The sequence below is a fragment of the Paramormyrops kingsleyae genome, chromosome 3, assembly GCF_048594095.1.
Source record: "Paramormyrops kingsleyae isolate MSU_618 chromosome 3, PKINGS_0.4, whole genome shotgun sequence".
In the NCBI taxonomy this organism is placed as follows: Eukaryota; Metazoa; Chordata; class Actinopteri; order Osteoglossiformes; family Mormyridae; genus Paramormyrops; species Paramormyrops kingsleyae.
This window is the reverse complement of record NC_132799.1, coordinates 26106188-26129817: the sequence shown is the minus strand read 5'-3', so window position 1 is coordinate 26129817 and position 23630 is coordinate 26106188. Positions and strand designations below refer to the sequence as shown.

General features: G+C 47.8%; 1 protein-coding gene across 2 annotated transcripts in view; it reads left to right on the top strand.

Annotated features, from left to right (window-relative positions):
* The window catches only part of LOC111857841 (calcium-dependent secretion activator 2-like), a 75951-nt gene that overhangs the window by 10868 nt on the left and 41453 nt on the right, over nt 1-23630 (top strand). For both annotated transcript variants that reach the window (XM_072709971.1, XM_072709970.1), the window contains exons 2-5: nt 3907-4020; nt 15574-15906; nt 22760-22840; nt 23341-23580. In XM_072709971.1, coding sequence (XP_072566072.1) covers nt 3907-4020; nt 15574-15906; nt 22760-22840; nt 23341-23580 — 768 coding nt within the window. The remainder of the gene's footprint in view (nt 1-3906; nt 4021-15573; nt 15907-22759; nt 22841-23340; nt 23581-23630) is intronic.

Below are 23630 nucleotides of genomic sequence, written 5' to 3'. Positions count from 1 at the left end.
CTTCTGGATGGATCAGGAGACTGAGGAAACGCAGACCTGACGCCTGCTTCTGCCCAACGATGAAATGGCTCCAGACATTGGTCAAGGAGATGCTGTCTGTCTATAGAGGAAGAATTTGTTGGTCCTGCATTTTCCTGAAGGTGCATGTTTCAGTGAGGTCTGCCTTCTGTCCTGTCACTGCCCCTGTCATATCAGTGCTCTATGTTCTTAACCCCTCTCCAGCAAAGGGTTTTTGTGTCTGAGGTCAGTTAAAGGCGTGTTTTTAAGACGCTGGGTCACACCGTCCTCCACATGTCACTGCGCAGAGCTACGTGCTTCACCTAATGTGTTGCAGTTCGCTTTCCTCCTCCTCGTGCCTTGTAGCTCAAAGATGCAGTCTTATTCATCCGTGATGGCAAACTCCTGGTAAGGGTGTTTCAGGAGTATGCGATGGTTTCCAGTATCTCTTTTGCACCAACGTGGAGCCAGAATGGTTCTTGCTTGGTACTTTTTGAGAACCTGCCCACGTTTCCACAGGTTTCTAAAAAGAACAGAACAGAAATGTTACGTAGGTGGAAGTGAGAGTAAAGCAAAGGTTGATATGAATTCTGCATTTTTGCATCTATTTTCGTCTCCTTCAGATTTTAAGTTTTTATAAGCTGCCAAGCTGAAAAAAATGAGCCTTTGAGCGTCATAGTATGACCCGATGCGCTCTGTCTCTATTGCCTGTATCTGCTTTTGCCTCTTTAAAGCTGTATCTCTCCTCAGTCTGTCTGTGTGAGTTTATTCTCGTGCTGTTTCACTGCTGTCCCTTTAAGGATCGTGCTATAAAAGTCTGCTAAAAATGGAACTTTGCTGTCAACTTCATGATCTCTTCGCCACTCAAGCATCACAATATGTTATTTAACCTGTGACATTTATAATTTATTACCAAAATCTGACCAGCAAATCAATCTTTTGTTTCCTACAAAATAAAAAAAAAATATATAACGATTTTCTGCTAATAAACTGCCAGTACCGCCAATATGAGACTAAACTATAGCAGTTATGTATTGAATTTTCCGCCTCTGGGGAGGTTTGGATGCCACAGCCCGTCCCACTTTCACTGACGTTACGGTGCCCAAGTGTGAGACCAGCTTTTCTGTGGTGCTGTGCTGGAGCCGTTGTTTCTGGTCCAGGGTCTTTTGCGGCCGAAATGTGCAGAACCAGTTTTGGACTGGGGAAAAAGTTCAGCACCAGCTCCTGCACTGCGTTGTTGGAAATGAGGTACCAGAAACTTCAGGTGCCTGTTCACCTTGGTTGTGCTTCTGCCAGACATCTCAGACGAGTGCTAGATGGTGCAAAAAAGATATCTGAGAAAATGATAAGGGGTGTCGGACAGGAAAGGAGCATCTGGACGTCAGTTTGCATCTCCCGCGTGAAGGTGATGACCCTGATGGGCTTGTTTAGGGAAAGGTTGTGCTGTGACCTGCTTCGGGCGTCAATATCCGTTTTGGGTAGTTGGCTGTGACGGTTGGTTAGCCTGTTGTGTTTTTAGCTTGACCCGGTATGATGAACCATAGGTCAGTCAGTCATCAGGGGCAGTCAGCATGACCTTTGACCCCATACCTCATGTTACCGGCCATTCCGCTGTGGGATTTGGGGGTCAGGTGACACACACTTGTAATCCTCTGCGGGGCGTCGCGGCCATCGGACGTGTCTTCGTGCGCTGTGCCCCGTGCCAGAAGCACTAGTGTCTGCCGCCTGTCTGACTTTCAAACACTCGACTTTCGAGGGGGGAGGGGCAGTATGACTCACCGCATTGTTTACTTTCGGTAATTCCTGACGGATGATCCTTTTAGGGGGACAAAAGTGGTTCAGCAGACAGATAGGTGCCACTTGTTCAAGTTAACCGGTACCCCTCTGTCACATTTGGCGGGGGCTGATTTATCCTCGAGTTCGTGCACGGGGGGGCCGGGGGGACAGGGGGAATGGGGACACATGCTAAATCACTCGCCACCGCATTTCCCATTCTTGCCATAAAAGACACTGTCAGTTTTTCTGCCATCGTGATGAAATTACAGTCCTGCTGTGGAAATAGCTTATCAGCCATGATTCTCTTCCCCTTCCTTGTATATCCAGAGCCTAAAAATCCAGGGAAGATCTGCCCACCAGTCAGAAACTATTGTCTCTGTTGGAAAGGCTTCTGCTTATCATGGAAATGGGTGGGGGCTTGTCATTTGTGATTAATTGGTGTGAGTATATTGTGAAGCTACTGGCCTAGTGGTGGCTTCTCTGTCTCCCCAGTCATAGAAACATCCAGACAAAAAAAAAAAACATCAAAGTTCATAAAGTCTTCCGGGAGCCGGCAAGTCTCACCTACAGGCTGGGAAATTTCACAAGACGACTCGGGAGTGCAGTGACTTAACAGGGTCAGGGTTTGAAAAGTACCTTATTATGCCTGTAGTGTTTGGAAGAGGGGATGAAAGAGTCTCTGCTCTCTTCCTCGCATAGAAAGGCCACTCATCTAAGGGATGAACAAACATGTCGCTTCAAACAGAATGAAAACACATTTGACAATATTTCTCTCACCAGGGACTGGGAGACTTAGATAAGTCATTGCTTGCATTATGATGGCAAAAATTGTAATGTGACTTTTAATTACGTAAACAGCTTCCAGTGCCACTGGAGATTAAAAAAACCCAGCAGTCTTCATATTCTGCATTGCGTCTGGTCATGCATATGCAATGAGAAATAAAAATTATGGGATCTTTCTTCGACAAACCTGCACGACTTGAAAATGGTTTTCTCGATGTCTACCGTGACCCAGGGCCTCGTTCTGGTGAAGGACGGCGTCTATTCAATCAACATGCCAATGGTTAATGACAAAGTCAAGAGGTTCACTTGACGTAATTCACAAGGCTACGTGTGATATTCTGCTGCCTTTGCTTTTATTGGGATTTCTTCCTTAATGTTGTTGTCCTGCATTACAATGTAGCAAGATGGCTACCTTCCACGATACTGCTTCAAGCAAAAGTTTGTGGACCCTTTGGGATTGTGCTGCTTTCGGCATGAATGACTGCTAAAATATGGCATCATCTCTAGCTAAGTCATAATAATAAATGACAGACTTTCTTTGTAACCAACAAACCCAGCATTTTAAACATTTATATCTTTGTTGGACAAATTATTTTAATAATCAAAGACATAGTAAATGTATGTGAACCCCCCGGATAATGACCTCTTGAATTTTAGAGGTTCAGATATTCTACTATGTTTTTAAGTCTGGACTGTGAATGTTCAAACAGCTTCTTCAATACATGAAAGCTTAAAGCAAGTTGTATTTGTCAAATTTTCTGTTTAAGGTGAAGATCAGACTACATTTCACAAATAATTATTGCAGAACTCCGGATAATTATGAAGGGTTCACAAACTTTTGTTTTTCTTCTTGTCCATCTGGCTTGCGACATTTGCCTGTTTCAAACATTTGGTCTGTTTCAAACTTAGAACAACAATAGGAACCTAAAAGACTGAAGCTATCTGTGTGGGTGGAGATAATGAGAGGGTCGGTCAGTTCCGCTAGTCGCTTTTGGTGAATTAAGAGGTTTGTGCTCTTCTCTATCCTGAGTGTGCCGGCCTTATGGTCTGTATGGCAAACCCCTCTCACTATCTCTCGATCACTCAACATTCAAATTCAGCAAGCTTTATCACTAAGATGAGCTGCCAAACACTTCAGTTATCATGTGGATGTCAAAATAATGGCAGATGAAAGGTTGGGTTACAGTCGAGCACATTAACAGTCTGTGGCGGGCGGTTAGGAAAGCAGCTTATCCCTCCCCAAAAAGAACAGCCACTGTCTTCTGTTTCGGGCACTTTAAGTGAATTGCTGCTTGCTAAAATAAATGTCCGTTCTCTGCTCCTTTTCTGCCCCCTCTGTCTCTCCTGCAGCTCCACAAGCAGCAGCTGCAGGCCTTGCGGGATCGCTTCCAGGCCTTCCTGAACGGGGAGACGCAGATCATGGCAGATGAGGCCTTCTGCAACGCAGTGCGGAGCTACCACGAGGCAAGCATCCGTAACCCAAAAACGTAAAGCTCCGCAGCCACAGGCATCAGCTCATTGCATTTCCCATGACGACGTGTCCATCACATAGCCTGGAATGGAACCTCGGTCATAAGATCATTGTTAAGGACACACTTGGCTTCCAGGCATGTGGTCGTCCTCCAGTGCCGCTGTTTGTCCTCCCCGTACAGGGGGTGCTTTTCTCTCTTTCCCGTCATGATTCCCCTCCCCCCGTCCTTGTGTTCAGTCTGCTCATTCTTCGTGCTGCAGTCCTTCGTAAATCTGCATTACTGACTAAAGCGGGGAGCCTTTGAAATAACTTGTGCTTGTTCTTTTTTTTATTATTATTATTTCTCAGTTCCACCGTTTATCATTGAGCTCTCTGTTCCCGTGTCAAACGAGCCTCATATGCACAAGCTCTCATTCCCACAACACGACGTCCCCAAAGTCATGTTCATTAGCGACAGCCTGCCAGGGGACAGCTGTCATATTTCCGCCTTTGCCGGTATTGTCGGGCGTGCTTTGGATCCGTGCCCACCGTCGTCCTTGAGTTTCGCTCCCCGTATCCTCTACGAGCAATCAGGCTTTTAGCACGAGTCTCAGGACGGAGCATCTGAATCCTGCACGTTACCTTTGGGAGGCGTGACGCTAAATTTCAGTGAATCACACCGAGTGCGCATTCACAGTGTTCCCAGTGCCACGTTAGCTAGAGCAGCAGGGGACACGCCAAGCTGTTGAGTTGTGAGTCTGCATACGTGATGGCTTGTGTTCAACCCGGACATGCAAGGTGAATAAGGAGACTCAGGAGAGTCCTGAGCTGCAGGGCCTTCTGTTCAAACTTCCAGTGTGGGATTCGTCTGTCTAAACGCTCCTCTTAGAAGGTGCCTGTCGGAGGTGGAGCTGAGCCTTTCCTGCCATTGTTCACATCCCTCCAGGGCCGGTCACCTTCCCTGGCATCGTCTCAGGCTGTGTCCTTCTCTCATGGCTTGATCACTTTTCTGTTGCCAGATTCCTCTGTTACTGTTGTTCTGCTGCAACATCCCTGTTCCCTTGTTACTAAAACGTCACTGCTTTGGTGGAGCTCATATGGTGACTGTGTGTGTGTATGTATGTATGTATGTATGTATGTGTGTGTGTGTGTGTGTATGTATGTATGTATGTATGTATGTATGTGTGTGTGTGTGTGTGTGTATATATATATATAATATATGCATGTATATCGATAATATACATGTATTTATTTTTTCATGTCACCTATCTAAATTTATATATATTATCACACACACAAAATATTCATTCCACACAAGTACTGGGTAATTCTGCTATAATAATTTATCCATTGTTAAACGTTGACACTTGACTGGTCATCAAAGCAAATTTTAATCCACAATATTGTAATATCGACTGTAGTTGGGTTAATTACAACGTGTATATTTGTTGTTTCTGATGTTTCTCCATGTAAGCAGAAGCCGTTTGGCTAATTGCGCTTTAACGGTCAGTTGATAGCCCAGAATGTCGATGATGACGGGGCCCACGCAAATGGCCATACCTCAAACATTATTCCCCCGCGCCTGACGTTTCTCAAAAGCTCTGAACACGCTTCTGATTTCAATCTGAATCCTGCCTGGTCACCCCACACTTTAGGGGAGGAAATGAATTCATTATTCATCACTCACATCCGCCAGAGGTGGAACCGGCTGGAGTCCTTCTCTAGCTTTTTCTGCAGTGTCTGCATGGCTGAGGTGATGTAAACCCCCCCCCCCCCTGCCAGATTTTAAACCAAACCAAACTGCACTGGAGGAAGAAGCCAGGCTTTAAAATCTACTGTGAGCTGGATGTCCCTTGCCTGTCAATCTCAGTCCAAAACAGCTTCCTCTTAATTATCTGCCCCTTTTGTCAAACTCAGCAGTGATTGACAGCGCACGATGCATCCCCCCCCCCCCCCCTCCACGGGAAGCAGCGTAGCGTTGAGGTCTCTCGCACATCAGCCGATGCCTGAGTAGGTAACGGGTTTCACAGACACGTAGGTAAATTTGCTAATATTAGAGGGTCCGCATCAGATGTGAAGCTGCTTAGCAACTTAGCGTGCTTGGCCTAACATCATAAATTAGTCTTTGTTCATTAATAATTATCTTTCTGTATACGGTAGAAGGACGCCCTACTATCCTTGGGATCTGTTTTGCCTTGTTTACCTCTGACTCTCAGCGTATAATGAATGGAATGCAGCTCACTGGGCCTCGGCGAGAAGCTCAGCGTGATTCATGTTGTCAGTCGAGCCACAGGGGGATCTAATCTGCGAAAGGTCACTGAATTCAGTGCTGCCCACCCCGTCTTTGAATGGGGAGCCAGGCATGGAATCCATATGGAGCAGTTTACCATCCCCCCCCCCCCCCCCCCCCCATGCTCCGTTCCCCCCGTGGTCCGAACAACACGGAGGAACTTTACAGATGCACTACCTGCCGACACGAAATATTGCCACCCCTGCATTTATGTCAGAAAATGCACCACTTCTCCAAGAAAATTGTTGCAATTGCAAATGCTTTGGTATTCACGTGTCTGTTTCTTTAGTTGGCACTGGAGGAACCCAAGAAAGCAGAGAGAAAAAAATCAAATCTGAGACATTACACACAAAACGTAAAAAATCGCCTGGACAAAATTATTGGCACCTTATCAGAATTGTAAGAAATAATTGTATTTCAAGCATGTGATGCTCCTTTAATTTGTAATTCAACTCACCTGTAGCAGGCAATATGGAAATGCCCACTTGCAACCAGTTAAAATGGAGAAATGCTGACTCAGTCTTGCTTTTTAGTGTCTGTGTGTATCACACTCAGCAGGGAGAAAAGAAAGAAGAGCAAAGAATTGTCTGAGGATTTGAGGACCAAAATTATAGGAAAGCATGAACAATCCCAAGGCTACAAGTCCATCTCCAGAGATCTTAATGTTCCTGCGTCCAATGTGCGCAACATTGTAAAGAAGTTTACAGCCCATGGCACTTTAGCTAATCTCTCTGGACGTGGACGAAAGATTGATTAAATGTTACAACGCAGAATTGTTCAAATGGTGGATAAAGAGCCCTGATCAACTTCCAAACAAATTCAAGCTGACCTGCAGACTCAGGGTACAACAGTGTCAGCTCGCACTCGCCGTCGCCATCTGAATGAAAAGGAACGTTATGGCAGGAGACCCAGGAGGTCCCCACTGCTGACACGGAAACATAAAAAAGCCAGACTGGAGTTTGCTAAAACGTACCTGTGGAAGCCGCAATCCTTCTGGGAGAATGTCCTCTATACAGATGAGACAAAAATAGAGCTTTTTGTTAGCACATCAGTCTACTGTTTACCAAAAACAAAGAAGCCTTCAAAGAAAAGAACACGATCCCTACAGTCAAACATGGAGGATGTTCGCTAATGTATTGAGGTTCCTTTGCTGCTTCAGGCACTGGTTGTCTGGACTGTTTGCATGGTATTATGAAATCTGAAGACTACCAAAGAATTCTGGGGTACAGTGTAGGGCCCAGTGTCAAAATGCTGGGTCTCAGCTGGAGGTCATGGGTCTTACAGCAGGACAATGACCCAAAGCATACTTCAAAAAGCACCCAGAAATGGTTTAAGATAAAGCACTGGAGAGTTCTGAAGTGGCCAGCAATGAGTCCAGATCTAAATCCCATAGAGCACCTGTGGAGAGATCTAAGGACAGCAGCTGGGAGAAGGAACCCTTCAAATCTGAGAGGCCTGCAGCAGCTGGAAGAGATGCTACTAGAAAGATGTAAAAGACTCATTGATTTTTACAAATAAAATCAGTTTTTTCTTCCAAAGGGGGGGTGCTTCCAAGTGTTAAGTTGAGGATGCCAATCATTTTGTCCAGGCCATTTTTGACGTTTTGTGTGGAATGTCTCAGATTTTGTTTCCTCCGCTTCTTTTGTGTTCTTCCAGTGCCAACAAAAGAATTAAACATGTGAATACCAAAGCAGTTTTCTGGGAGAATAAATATGTTTATTTCCACATCACATTGCATGCAGGGAAATATGTGCTAACGAGCTCTTTGTTCATTTAAAGGGCCCGCAGTGTTTTTCTTTCCTGTGTGAAAGGTGCCTCTGTTCCTTCTGATTGCAGGCAGCACTTGACATGAAAGTAGTTTTACTGATATTCAGAACCGCAGGCTGTCCGGGGGAAACTTGACCCATGATTATAGAGGCGCGTAGGAACCTTTTTCTCAACATTCCTTCCATTGTGGCCTTTACACTGTCGCTGTTATACTTTTCCTCTAATGGAACCATAGACACCATTGATGTTCTTAAAAGAAGCTGGTTTCTCAACATGGAACGGGCAGAATGTGCCTGTGTGACTTCAGCATCCTGTGGCGTCCAGGGGCGTCCAGCACAGCTAACGTTCTTGGTGGTCAGCGTATGCAAATCGGATCCTCAGTATGACTGTGTGATTAAAAAACAATCAAGGTCTTACACCTGTCTGACAGAGCGCCGTACAGTCTAACGGCTGTGGGGTTCGTTTAAAAGTTTAATTGAGTGACTATAATGTTTCTTCTACAGAAAAAGGAGGAACGGTTTTTTTTCTACCCCTGGACTCACTCTTTGGTAAATAGATTATTTCAGTGTATCTTGAATATTGGATTGATGCATCTTCAGGTTTTAGATATATGGCTCCATAGTACAGTCTGTCTGTGTCTGTGTGTAATATGACTCTGATATCTGATCTGTTTGGGTGATCTACTTGTTTTCCTGTACAGACAGCACCCAGCAGGATGAAGTAAATATACCCCAACAATCAACCTGCAGTGTCTTCTGCCCCCCCCCCCCCCCCCCCAAAAGAAAACACCCGCTATTTCAGTCCTGTGCCTGGGGGGAGGTCTTTTTTTAATCCCTGACTGAGGGAGGGACAGCAGGGATTGTGGATAGCTGACCGGGGGCCGATTCAGTGATTCCCTGGGAATATATTTGCTTGTTAATTTGTGGACACGCTTAATGAGGATGTGTAAACGTCCAATGACACGCCTTGTGGACACGTTTAATGAGGATGTGTAAACATTTTCTCTCACTGTCTTATTCTTAAGGGTTTGCCTGGTTACCCCAGTGCCCATGAGTTATGGCAGCTTCTGCCGATCTCGCTGGCTGAGGCAGAATCGCTCCTGAGAAAATATTCATGATAACCATGAAACTTAAGGCTGGTTTTAATGGAGACCTGCATATCATTCCTCATGAAAACCAGGCACTCTTTTATCTCGCTCTTTCTTTCTTTCCCCTCCCATGTCGTAACACTGAATAATTTATAAAACAAGGTTTATACTGAAGAGCATTTTATGGTTCAATAATAAATGATGACAGTCTGATATTAAAGGTCTCCTGAAGGAAGTATAGATTTGTTTTGGGCAGAGGAAAAGGTTTTGATTGACTTATGGTGCCAAAGATGTTTGTTCGTCAATAGAGTGGTTTTTGCAGGGGTCCTTCGCAAATCTGTGTGTCCCACCACTAAATTAAATAATTAGTGATCATTGGACATAAGAGCTGCTTCAGTCTGCTCTTAAGAACCACTCTGCGTTTTCGGGAATGACTGATTCGAGTCAGCAGCTCATGTTCACCTGCGGATTCCAGGTGATTGCATCCAGTAGGTTATGCAGTTTAATCTCGTGCTTTCACTGCGCAGGATCAGGACCTTTATTGGTTCCCCCTGTAGGACACCACATTGTTATTCATTCCCTGTTTTTGAAGTCGCAGGGTGAGCAACAACCTCTGTCGCATTAGTGATTGCATGCATCTCTGCAGCCTCAAATAATATGATTACATTTTGATGTATTTATAGTCGGTGGCTGTAGCTGAATTAATTCTGCCCAGAACTCTCTGGCCTGTTAGTTGCAGCGTAATGTTGCCCTCGCTGTAGCGCACAAGATGCAGCCCTGTGAAACACCGGCCTGTGGGATCAGCTGTGTGCCTGAGAGGGATGTGACCGCTCCGGACACATCACCTCGCCTTTCCATTGAGGGATGTGACAGCTCCTGGACACATCACCTCGCCTTTCCATTGAGGGATGTGACAGCTCCCGGACACATCACCTCGCCTTTCCATTGAGGGATGTGACAGCTCCCGGACACATCACCTCGCCTTTCCATTGATCAGTCCACACAGAAGGGCTTTTAATAGTTAATGAAGAGCAGACATCTATGTGTGGAAGTCAGCCCAGGGCAACCTCAGGCTCCGTCTGCTTGGCCGTTAACATTTACTCCCTAACTTTCTGGTTCCCCTGGAAGCGCACAACTGGCTGAATCCCCATCATTTCGTTTTCAACTGTAACCCGAAACATTTTGTCACTGGAAGGTCACAGGTTGGAATCCCAGTGTCTTAGTTATGTCACCGTTGGGCCCCTGAGAAAGATCCTTAACCCCTTTTTGCTCCAGGGGCGGTCTGACCCCACTTTCTCAGAAATGTACATCACTTTGGATAAAAACCTTTGGCTACATTCATGTAAAAATATGAATGTAAACCTTGCGAAAATGAATGTGAGTATGAATAGTACCACGGCACTCCTTACTCTGTGCTCCTCCTCAGGCCGCGCAGAGCAGCAGAGCCGATGTCGCTGTAATCTGTGGATGGCGCACGGGAGTCCGGGACGGAACAGAAGCGGGGTGCCGGACTGGGATGGAGCGGCCTTGTTGAGGCGCGGTCAGACATGGGTCCCGGCTGTCTGTTTGGGCACCGTGCCAGCTACCGCGGTGAATTATGCTGAGCTGCTGCCAGACGGTAAATGGAAGATCATCCTTCTTTTAATATTTGCTCTGGTGGGGAGCCGCGCCGCTGGACTGATCCCGGCCCACGAAGCCGACCTTGCGGCCAGCAGCCGCCTTAAAGTGCTTCCTCGTCTCCCGAGGGTTTTATGATAATTTAACACTCATTAAAAATATCAAAGTATTAGACCATTTCCCAGTTATTAAAGGACATTTTTATTGCTCCCTGGAAGAGCGTGAATTATTGGGCTTTCAGAGGCACGTTTTATTGCTGCGCGTTGGATACAGGCTCATTTCAGTCATTGGCTTAAGCTGCGGTGGGTGGGGCTACCTTGAGCTGTCAGTCAAAGTTTGCTCTAACCTTGCTCACTCATTGGTCATTTCAAGGCAGGCCTGAGCATTTTCAAACTATGACTAGTTTTTTTCATTTTTTGGAGAAGCTCATTGTTACATTCCCAGGATAGAAACACCAGTTGTAATCGCGATTATTCATAAGCCTTGAACATAAAACCATTTTTTTCCCTCCAATTTTAATGATCACAGGGCTAGCTTTCACCCAGGTCCGTTCTAGGCGTCCGTCTCGGGTCTAACCGGGCGGTAATTGACAGCTGTAATCCCACCCGCTATGGGTCTTAACGCCTCATTTTTCACCCACAGCTGTCTGTAGCTTTGACTTCCCTCTTATTTATCTGTTTACACTTTTCAGCCGACGATGAATGACTGCGAGCGAAGGGGTCACAGAAGCTAAGGGAGCTGTTTGCTTTTAGCCCTGCACCGGAGTGAATGTATTTACATTTCATCTCATGTTTAATGCATCAGATGGCAGCTTGTGACTGTATACGGCTCCTCTTAAATCTCCCCAAGCACACGGTGGAGGGCAATAACAGCATAGCTGAGCACCGGTGTTGAGTAATAGCCTGGGTGCCGGAGAGTCATGTGATGGATGCCTGCGCAGGCGAGTCATGTGATGGATGTCTGCGCAGGCCACATCTGTATGCTTGTTTGTCTTTGAGAGTTTAGAAGGTTGTCTAATATAAGGAAATTGCACCTTGTCACATAACTTTATACTTTTTTTTTTCTTAACATTTTTCATATGTTCAGTTTCGCTCTGGATGTCTGGATTATTCTCTCTCTCTATCCATTTGCTAACCATTCTCTTTGTCCTAGTGATGTATTGGCTTTATAAGCTGATGAGGGGGGGTGTTCTCCTTCACCATTTCTCCTGAGAACACGGTGGCCCCCCCTGAGTTAGAAACATTTTGGCCTGTAGCCAATTCAGCGCCTAGAAATTAATTTCCACACTCGCTGGCATCTTTAATTATCAACTCAAAAGCCACCAGGCAACTTGTATGTCATTATCCTTTTAATTTGGGAGTAACAGCAGTTAGGTTCGTTGAGGGTTATTAATAATTGACTGAGACTTTAAACCCCCAATTAGATGGACCAGCGGGCAAAGGGGAAATCCCAGCGAGCCCAGTTTGTTAGTAATGGCTGACATTTGTGCCCTGCTGGATGGGACACAGGGCCTCCAAGAAAACCTGCAATTATTTCAAATGGCACATTAATTCCATTTCGAAGGGGATAAAAACACCTGATATTTAAGGGAAAGCCCCCACCCCCCTCCGCATTGTCAATGACAGCAAGTTTGTATTGATTTTTGTCTGGATGGTTTATGATATGAGCCTCTTCTGTAATGTTTTTTAATTTAATTTCTCGTATTGAGATTTATCGTTTCAAAGCAACTGGCCTCCGGTCCCTGTTGCCCCGGCCTCCGGTCCCAGTTGCCCCCGGCCTCCGGTCCCAGTTGCCCCGGCCTCCGGTCCCAGTTGCCCCCGGCCTCCGGTCCCAGTTGCCCCCGGCCTCCGGTCCCAGTTGCCCCCGGCCTCCGGTCCCAGCTGCCCCCGGCCTCCGGTCCCAGTTGCCCCCGGCCTCGTGCTGTGTGGCTCCGTGAGGGGAGGCACTGGGATCACTGCCGCCTTTTATTGGATAAGCAGTAAGCTGTTTTAAAGAGTAAATCACACCCCGTGCCCCCTTTCAGTGAACTGGGTGCAGTACCTGATGCTGGTTATTTTACGTCCTCAGAAGACTGGACAATAGTGGCAGTGCTTTTGGGAGCAATTTTCAAAAGAGAGACTCCATAGCTTTTAGGCCCTTTATGTTAGACTCTGACTGAAAGTTTCTCAAGACAGTCTCATATAAACCAAACACTAAAAGCTGAGAGCATCGTCGAATAGGCGTCAAATTCCAAGGTCACATGGGCTGTGTTCCAATTGACCGACGCCTTTGATGTGGCATTCCGCTGTAAGATCAGTTGTTCTGGTCTCGTACTTTTAGGTAGAAAGTTTTCAAACTCTCTGGTGCCCCTCAGACCCAGCTGTGGATCCTCACGCACATCTGGCATGTCCCGTCAAGTGGAACTCCAGAGAAGCACTTGGGTGGATCTTACAGTTTTTGTTGTATTTGCTAGACACTCTCAACTACAGCAGATGCGGCCCTTTCCCCAGTAGTCTGTTTCTGAGTGTGAGATCGCCTCAGTTTCGCCCCCTGTGGGTGGAGAAGAATATCACCTCTGGGGTAGACTCAGCCTGCTGCTCTGAAGCTCTGTCACACCTACCCAGATGGTTATGAGGAAGATCACTGGAGTGTTGCTTTTTCCAAGATGTCCTCTGATACATTTCAAGCCAGGGATAGTGCATTGGGATGGAGACTGTGATGTGTAGCTCGGAATTTACGTGCGAGTAAAGGAATTCCACAGAATTTATGGGCCGCATAAAACAACATCAAGGTGACCAGCTGTTATAAAAAATGGCAGCATTCGATAAGGTTAGAGGGAGTTCTAGGCTATGGAAATGTATCTGTAATGTGTGGCACACAGTAGGAGCCCACAAATTAGCAGTGAGACGGACAGTTCTGTCAGTGTGAAATATTAGGGACCAAACAGATTTATGTCTTGGTGATCTGCAAGTGAGCAGTTTTCGAAATCTGCTAGATGATCCATTGGTGTTGATAAAGGCGTGTTGACATGGAAACCCCTCTCCGCATTCACCTTATCACCGTATCCAGCTTCCCCACCATCCAGCTGCCTCTGGTTTCCATGGCGTTGGACAAATCAAGTATCTCTGAGTTGATGGACGATATTCTGCCCATCGGCAAGGCAGGACACAGGACACAACACACTCGGCTGTGCGTGTCATTGCAAAATTGAACTGATGTCTTTAGGCAGTTAGTTACTGATTACTGGTTTGTTATGGGATGCTTATGCCGTTTTCGGCTGGTATACAGGAACCGAGACGTACCCGACCCATACCGCAAGGAGACACTAGTTACAGCGATGTAAACCCGAAGAGACACTTATTCACTGTGTGCACAGTGTGCATCGTGATTTATTTTGTGCTAAGTGTGTGTGAATTGCCATCTTATGTTGGCATCAAGCGCTAGCGGAATTAGCATTCGCTTGCGTAAATTTCATTCCGGTCACCTGTTCTATAGTACTTTTTAAAATAGGTGGTTGGAAATTTTTTACGTTTCAAGTAATCGAGAATACATCAATACGTCGCAATGTGCCACACTACTAAGAATGAATAATATATAGGATATGCCCTTTATTCCTCCAGGTAATCCATGCAGATCATCGCAGAACATCGGTATCTCTGTGCATTATGCCAATCAGACTGCGGTGACCTGCACAACCAGCTCAGTTTGGTGACGCTTTCAGCCCCGCGGGTAAACAGGAGCAAGTCAGCACAAGGATGGCGCGGTTCTCGGTGGCAGTGGAAAAGCACCGTTACAGGCCTTGCTAGTCGTTTTTTGGCCTGTACCATATGGCAGGAGGCTCAGTCTGTGGCTTTGTGTACAGTTGCACCATCGCTCTTCTGCCTGTGGGGGGCGCTGGTGGGGGACGGAGGATTCCCAGTGCGCCTCCAGCTGATGTGTTTGCATCCCGCTTCATTAGCCCCGTGGAACGTGTGTTATCACCCCACCCACATGCGAATCCTTTCCATCTGCTCACATTCAGGCTCTGGTAGTTGCCTGTTCCCACTGCTGTCATCCTCCCACACACCACCAGGGGGGTGCACTCCCTGTCCGCCCGCCCGTCTATCAGGATCCCCCTACCTTCGGGGTTAATGCCTGCAGCATTTCACGTGTCTGTTTGCTGTTTATAACCTGTAACCCGTGACTTTTCCAGCTGCACCTGTGCTGTTCGTGTTCCCAGTTAAGCTCGATCAGCTATGAGTATGATTTGCTCGCATCTGAAGCAGGGTCACCTCTCAGCAACCCAGCCGCTCGCCTTCAGAGACCCTGCCCCCCATCTCATACCTCTGATCCATTTTCCAATAGCTGGTTTGCAAAATAACGCCGCGGTGATCCGGCGCCGGGGCACCATGTATACGCCGCTCCGTCCGATTCATTGGTCCTGTGTCATGCGACTTTTTTAACTGGAATGGAGCACACGTGGATGGGGTAGAGACAGTGTCTGTTGGGGAACTTGATGCTGCACAGTCTGTAAAAGCTTTAAACAAAGGAGGTGATGTAGTGAAAGCAAACAGAACTGTGAGCTCTCTCTGTGAGGCCCACAGCACACCTGCTCCCTGCTTTTCAAATTGGACACTGTATCACTTGGACAGAAAGTTCAACATCCTGCAGGTTCTTATGTCTGATGCCCACAGTCTTTGTGTAGGTCTGGGACGTGATTGGGTGACCAAAGCTGTGTTCCATCACGTGATCAGTGCTCAGAATGAATGCCCTCCCATTATTTGGCTCTGCAAGGCAGAAGCCATGTTGGTTCCTCTTGACGTTCTCCACGGTGTCCTCACCTCACAGGGGTTCCTCAAGAGTGAGCGCTTGTCCAGGATGGTGCAGACCGGCAGCTGCTCTGCCAACGACTTCCGCGAGGTCTTCAGGAGGAACATCGAGCGGCGTGTGCGCAGCCTACCCGAGATCGACGGACTGAGCAAGGGGACGGTGCTGAGCTCGTGGCTGGCCAAGTATGACACCATCTACAGGGGTGACGAGGACTTGCGGCGGCAGCCTCCCAGGATGCAGTTCCACGGCATGTCGGAGCTGATCCTCAGCAAGGAGCAACTGTATGAGATGTTCCAGCAGGTTCTTGGCATCAAGAAGTTTGAGCACCAGCTGCTCTACACTGCCTGCCAGGTGGGTGGTCTCTGCATGCTGTCACCCGAGCAGACGTCACATTAAGCCTGGAAAGACCTCCAAGGCCGGCCTGCTCCCGGCTCAGCACCCTCCTCATTTCGAGCCCCTCTCCTGCCATCATTATCTTACCCCCAGCTCTTGTTTCTGGAAGCCTTATGAGTAAATAGTTATACCTGGAATTAATTGTCTCTCTCAGGCAGATGTTACTGTGGTTACTGCATCAATATCAGAAATTATAATTAAGCATAGTATAGAATGTCTAAAAAAGGAAAGTCTATTTTAAGTGAATCTTTGCTCTGTTAGACGAATTGCGATCTTCCTGTGGAGAGTGTTACCGACCTCACCCCAGTATGCAGCTCCAGATGCGTCAACTCAGAGCTATAGTACAGTCATCCATCCACTCACGCCCTATCGAATAACGTCCGATCATACTTACGTAAATAGAATTTAGCGAGATGTCCGAAGCAGACGTATTGGACGTTAGCGGACATATTTTACCACGTGAGGCATGTGGCAAGAACCAAGACTGATTGTGTTGCCAGCCGCATAATGCTGCACAGCACATATATATATGTTGTATATGTAGTTGACGACAACGATTAACAGATATTCTATGTCATGATGGTAATATGTCCATCCATCCATCCATTTTCCAAACCGCTTATCCTTCTAGATTTATAGCGTATAATCTTCCAGTAATGTCTCTTGTGTGCATTTATTAGTCAATTGCAGTATTTTGACATATCTGGCTATATAGAGTTGGTACACTACAGAGGTTTAGCTAAATGTGTGTGATCTTATGTTGTACAATATATTTCACCTCTGCTCCATAACGATTGAGATGCATCCAGGGTGACTTATGTCCTCAGTTCCGGAATGTAAGCCCATGGATACCTGTATTATGCTGAAATGTAGTACTCTCCAGATTCAGATCAAAGGACAGGAGTTTGATGTGCAGCCCTCTGATTAAGGCAGGGTGAGAGGGAGTGCACAGGCAGGGTGAGAGGGAGTGCACAGGCAGGGTGAGGGAGTATACCTGCACCAGTCTATTAGATTATCTGTTGAATTGTGCATTTCCTCTTGTTCACCACTAGGTGGTGTAACGGGCGGAATATTGTCTGCCAGGGGAAAGGGGCTCATTTAGCTGCCCTGGGAAGTCTGGGCACATCTGACTGTTCAGTCGGCTGTATAAGTGCATCTCTGTTTTGTAACTGCAGAATTGCAGATAAGGTCCAATGCACTGGCCCGACCCAGTAATGATTAGAGAACTCTGGGCCAGGGCGGGGACACCTCCTCAGGCTCACGTATTCACATACACCACGGGACAAATTACATTTGCTTTGCTTTGAGAAATTCCGATAATTAGCTTGCTGGATCATTGATCCACAGGAATGATTTACTTTAGTTTTTTTCCTGGTATATTATAGTATTGTAAATAATTGAATAATTGCTTGCAGACAGTATGATTATTTCTCAATTGCATAGAAGTACTTTGCCCCATATTGGGCTAGTGAGACATATTCATGTGTGTAATTAGTGTGATGAGTGTGAACATGAAGTCGCCCCAACACTACGTTAAGGCTACCCTGCGTGGTTGCCTGGGTGATGTTCAGTGGTTGCTGGGCTAAGTCATGATGGAATAACATAAATTCATGGACCAGGGGTCTTTATGGCTGTGGTTTTTCGTTTGTCTCAAACCCCGTCCTATCCTGATAAAAACAGAAGCCGCACCTGTCAGTGATTGTGTCAACGGCCCGCGTGGGTTTTGGATGGGATCTTGCGGAAGAGGCTTCATGAGGGGGGTGGGGGGGGGGTCGCCGTGGGGATATGATAGAGATTGTATCTTGGGAAACGATGGATGGAGCGCCGATGACATGAACTGGGGAGGCAAGCGGCATGAACCCACCTTCCTGGGCGGTTCTGAATGGAAATATCAGCGTGCTTCGGGGAGACTGCCTGTCTGTTAAACATTCAGACGAGGTTATTTTTTAACATCTCAGTCCTGATCTGTCCTTGGCTGGCATTCCAGAAAAAAAGCAAATGGATTAAAAGAACAGGACAAAGTACACGGCATTAGCGCGGGACCCGCCGGCGCTGTTACCCAAAGAGAATTATAATTCTGCTGGTGCCAAGGCCTGACGCTTCCCCGAGCGGTACGGGCGAAGGCGCCGCACTCCATGGCAACAGGAACAGCCCCCTTCTCCTACCTGAGCCAATAGCATGCGCAGGGCACAGCGCTCTGTGAGCCCAGTCAGCCAGGGAAGAGGATTGTGGGAGTTTCAAAGTGTGTCACACGGGTTTGTGTATCGCGAGGTGAAAATCCTTTGGATGGTTTCAAAGATCCACGCTCCATCACCAGCCAGTCAGACCCGTTTTATCAGGAGAGGCTGAGGCCTTACGCCCCTCCACCCCCCCCCCCCCCCCCGCGAGCCAGGACCTGGTGTCATTGCTGGGGCAACATCCAGAGTCCATCCATTCATCCATCCTTCTGGCCAGAGACATGTAATGAACACCGGAGGGGCCTTCGAGACGCACTGCCTTCTCGGCCCACATTTATTCAGCCCACATTTATTCAGCTCACCTCTGTTTTTACCCCCCTTCACACCACTGTATTTATCGTTCACATACACATTGCACTATGTATATAAACCCCAGGTTCCAGCCCCCCCCCCCCCCATTGCACACTACCCATTGTGCAAACTACCATATTGTGCAAACCCTCCCTCTGTCACTTGCTGTCTGTATATCGCACTGTGGTCCCGGGGGGTCAATACTTTACGCCACTGTATACCTGTATGTGGATGACATAAAAATAAGCCCTACTGGACTTGGCTTGACTTCTGGGTGCCGCGGAGGGGAATGCATCACTCCGAGGGGAATGCATCACTTCCATTATCCACTCATTCTATTGTCTCAGAGTTTCGAAGGGCAGGAGCGCCAAAGCCGCCTCGCTGAGCACGGAACCCGCTGGATCCGTTCCGTTTGTTGTCATAGAGATGGGCTGACGTTGTGGGTGCCGTAGCGCGGCGATGTGACCGTGTGTTTGACGTGTGTGTGCGTGGGTAGGTGTGAATCCGGTTTGTTTTCCCAGAGCAACAGTAGTATACTTTAGCAGAGAAAAGGGAAGGTGATCCGGGGGATTCCTTCCAGTTTGCACGGGTGGGAAGGGTGAGAGCCGGGGACCGTGCTCTTGTTAGGGCTACGTGGTGAAGCGCCACGCTAAGGCGTCATGCCGCGTGAAGTCATTAATCACAGGCGATATTAGTGGTATTACCCCTCTGACAGTGACATCCGGCAGTGCAATTTGGATAAAATGTGGGCCAAGGTGGAGGCACAAGAGGGGCCATAATCCATATAGAGGGGCCAACTTACTCTTTAGCCAATGATATACAGTGGTACCTCGGTTCTCGAACTCACTAGAACTCGAATTTCTTGAAAGTCCGAACAAACCAGTTTGACCTAGAACTCGATCTGAATATCAGAAGTCGAACCGTGAACGCTGACCTAATATAAATTGTACGCGCCAGGAAATGAGTCATACTACAATGCAATTCTTACTGGAATGCCTTCTTCACAGACTGGACGATTAACCAAATAAAGCAGCGCAACATTACAGTAACTAACAATAAATAAACCACTAACTTACGTGTACTATTAGAGCATTTATGTCATTTATTTTAACTTTATTTTACCAGGTAAATTAAATGAAAACCAGTTCTCACTGCTTTATACGTGATATTCGGGAGAAATAGCAGATTACGCATCGGAACTGCCTGGGATACAAACGTCATGCGTGTAACTAAACTCTTCAGCCAATAAGGGCAAAGGTGTGTCGTCACGGAGGCGGTTCCAGTTTGTGCAGTTGGGTGAGAGGTTGCAATGGATCAGAATGTTTTGCTTTAAGCCAGTGCTTAAATTCTTGTTTTATCCTGTTCATTTGTGTTTAAATGTGTTTAAATGCTAAAAAAAAAACACAAAAACAGACCAAACACCCCCCCCCCACACACACACACACACCCCCAGGCCCCCAGCTTCTCTGTGAGCTTTTCTCACCAGTGAAGCCCAGAGGAGGTCTTATCCTCACAGACAAAACACACACACGCTGCTCGTCGCTGCTTGTAGCTCCTCTGCGTTTCTGCAACCCCCCCGCCGGGGATTTAAATGAATTGCCGTGCTGTTTGATTCTTATGAAAGTATTTTTCTTTTCATTTCTCCATTCTGTCTTTTCCTCGGGTCCGTCTGCTTTATTTACCTGGAGCCAAGGCCTGCCCAAGGCTGCTGCGGGCCCAGCGGCCACCAGGGGGCGCCCATCTGTCAGAACGGGAAGGAAGATGACAAACGCAACCTAGGCTCATCACATTTCGCTGAGGGCCCCAAAAAGGGTTGTGCCGCCTCCCAATTGGCGAGACGCGGGGCTCCTGCCCCGGGGGGCTGTCCATTAAGAGAATGAGTAAAGGCAGCACGTCGCCCCCTGGCTGCGAGCCTCAGTGAGTGCGCCTCTCGCGCCTGGTCTCCGTCAAGCTGCCCTAGTATCGATCAGCACCGTCCCTCACAATTACACCCGCTGGCTCTTCCGGGGCAGCATTTGACCCCTGGGACCCGCCTTCTATAGCTGAGGTGAGCGAGTCCACCGGCTGGGAATGGCGAGGGCTGTGAGTCATTAAGGTACCCTGGGGGTCCACCCCACACTCCCCCCCCCCCCCCCACCGCCATAAATTCCCCATGTCATGGAGTCCGTCACGCATACAAAGACCTGGGCTCTCTGGGTACGTTACATAACTAAAACAAACCGTATCGTGATAATACGTTATCTAACAGTGTTATTCATTTACTGTATGAAGCGATTTTAAGGAGCGCCTCGATGTGGATTCCATTAATTATTATTTTTCATTTGCACTACGACCAAACAGAACGATATTTCAGCTCAGTGATTGATTCCATGCATCATATATTTGGGACTGACGATTAAAAATACTTTGTCTTTGATGCCCTGGATGGGCTGCCAGTTCATCATGGGGCTCTTGTGTTTCCATTAATGAAATTAGTGCAATGAAAATAGCATATTTGTGTCAAAATACTTTATACAATCCTACGTCTCATCAGTACTACTTACCGCAAAGAAATGCATTTTTTGCATATGTATAAAGAGTATTTTAAAGGTAATGAAACTATGGCAGATACCGAATAGAGTGACTAATTTAGGTAGAGCTAACTAGTACTGGGTAAGACCCACTGTGAGCAGGATCGTGGATGCAGAGAAGTCGTTCTGCATGAGCCTGTTGCACGGAACAGCCCTTTTTGCACTATGCGACCTTCCTGTTAGCTTTAAGGAGTCTAAGCACTCGTTAACAAAGTGCTTTTGGCTGCAGTAGTGCCACACACCAGGTTTTTTCTTTGTTCGTCGCATTTTCTAGACGCTGTAGTGCAGCGCACCCGCTGCTCGTTCTCAGGCACTGGAACCACAAAGTGCGGCACCAACAATCCCCCAAGTCGGAAAGCGCTCCATCCCGCCGTCTTGGCGGTAAATGAACCTGCCGCCCCAGCCAGTGCGCTGTATGTATTCAGTTACAGCCACACATATCCCTGTCTGCAGCAGTGAAGCCATTAAGCTGCTTAAAGAGGTGTTTTCACAGTGTTTATGATCAAGGACAGCAGTTAATCTGCAGCCCAGGGTTTGACTGAGGAGGTCAAGACCCCCCCCCCCCCCCCCCGAAGGCCCATAACTGTCTGATGTATCAGACTCCATCATTAAGAGCCGCTGATTGAAAGTGATGCCGCGTCAGCCAATAGCGGCGTGCATCTGAAGCACCTCCTGTCGCCATGGAGACGGCACTGCCGCCGCATTGCTCCTTTCTTCAGTACCCTTATCTATCTCTTCCATTCAGATTTAACACATGCTGATGTCTGCCGGGCTGCAGGACCTGAACGCGCCCCTCCGTTCTCTGTCAGATCTCTGCACCTTCGTCGAATGTGAGAACCCAGGGCAACTCGAGGGTCGGGCGGGGTGATAAGAGTCTTAGTGGATGACAAAAGGGAGGAAGTACACAGGTGGTCGGCTCCAAAGCTGCAGATGTCTGGGCAGAGCGCGGGGCACCGCCCCTTTCCATCCAGCCAATGAGAGAAGCGCTTCGAATCAGTCGGTAACTCACCGGGGCACTGTAGCCCCGCCCACTTCGCAAACATTTCTCCCAGTGCTCAGTCGACAGTGACGATGATAAACAGATTGTGAGATAAAAGTTAGCTGGGATCCGGCGACGTATCCTGTCCCGATTCGCCCACGCGTGACCGAGTCCCGCCCCCATAAAGCCCCCTGCCCCTTGCAGGACAGCCGGAGCAGCTCTCGCTCCTCGACGACGTGACGTGCCCCCCGTGTTATCAGTCACAAACAGCACTGCGGTGGGAGGGTGGGGGCGTGGGAATCCTGCCTGGGAGCGAGGATGGCATTTCTTAAAGAATCGCTCAGTTTTATTTTTAAATGTTTCCAATTTATGCCATGAGCAGAAGCGTTTTATCTCTCTGTAGCGTGGAAGGGTTAAGGAAGTCTTCCTCGACCTCTTTCCAGCCTGATCACGCGGCCTGGGGTGTTCCTTAGTCATGCACAGCCTGGTAGGTGACAGCTATACTCAGTTCTCGCCACAAGATGGCAGCCTCTGAGGATGCTACTGTCACCATTCACACCTGCCATCTGGGATTGGCAGATACATTTTCCTGCAGCGGAAAGTGGAGGTATACTGCCAGCGTGAATTAATCTAACAGACCATTTTGTAAAAACTGCATTATAATGCACAGTCACTAGGGGGAGCCACAGAGCAGTTCTACTGCTGGACTCTGACTTGCTGTCCTCTCCTCCCAGCTGGACAATGTGGATGAGCAGGCAGCGCAGATCCGGAGGGAGCTGGACGGTCGACTGCAGCTTGCCGAGAGAATAGCTACGGTAACCCATCGCATCTTCACCTTGGTTTTCAAGAGCGCCTCCGCTGGTAACAAAAGGGAAAAACCTAACCTGGAAGAGCACCTGCTGCTTTATTTAGCTCTGCTTTTGGCAAGGATATTAAAACATCTTCCCACTCAGATTAATTTGTTGTAGCACCTCCTAACTACATAGCCGGCCAACAGGGATCAGCAAAGCCTTACTGAGGACCTGGGCTCTGGACCTCGAACATCTAAGGCATGAACCACAATCCACTGTATAGTGGAAGGTCCACATAAGCCAGGGGGGCCCAACTCCAGTCCTGGGGGGGCGCAGCCCTGTGTAGCTTAGCTCTTTCCCTGTTCCACCATAAATGATTCAGCTTAAGAGCTGCGTGGTAATTAGCACAAGAAGTTGAATCAGGTGTGTTAAATGAGGGGAAACCCAAAAATGTGCAGGGCTCCGGCCCCCCAGGACTGGAGTTGGGCCCCCCTGACATAAGCACTGTCCCCTGTGTGGTTCAGGAAAGGAGACATCCCAAGCTCATCTCCAAGGACATGGAGGTGCTGTACGTGGACGAGCTCCGGGCCTCTGTCAGCTTTCTCATGGCCAACCTGGAGAGTCTCCCAGTCTCCAAAGGTGGACCAGACCTGAAGCCGCAGAAGTCGAAGCGTTCCTCCATCAACTCCTCCTTCCTGGACATGGTGGACGAGAACGACGTGCTGCTGTCCAAGTCGGACGTGGTCCTGTCTTTCTCGCTGGAGGTGAGCAGTCTTCAACATGCCTGGCCTCACTGTGCCCCCTTGTGGAGCAT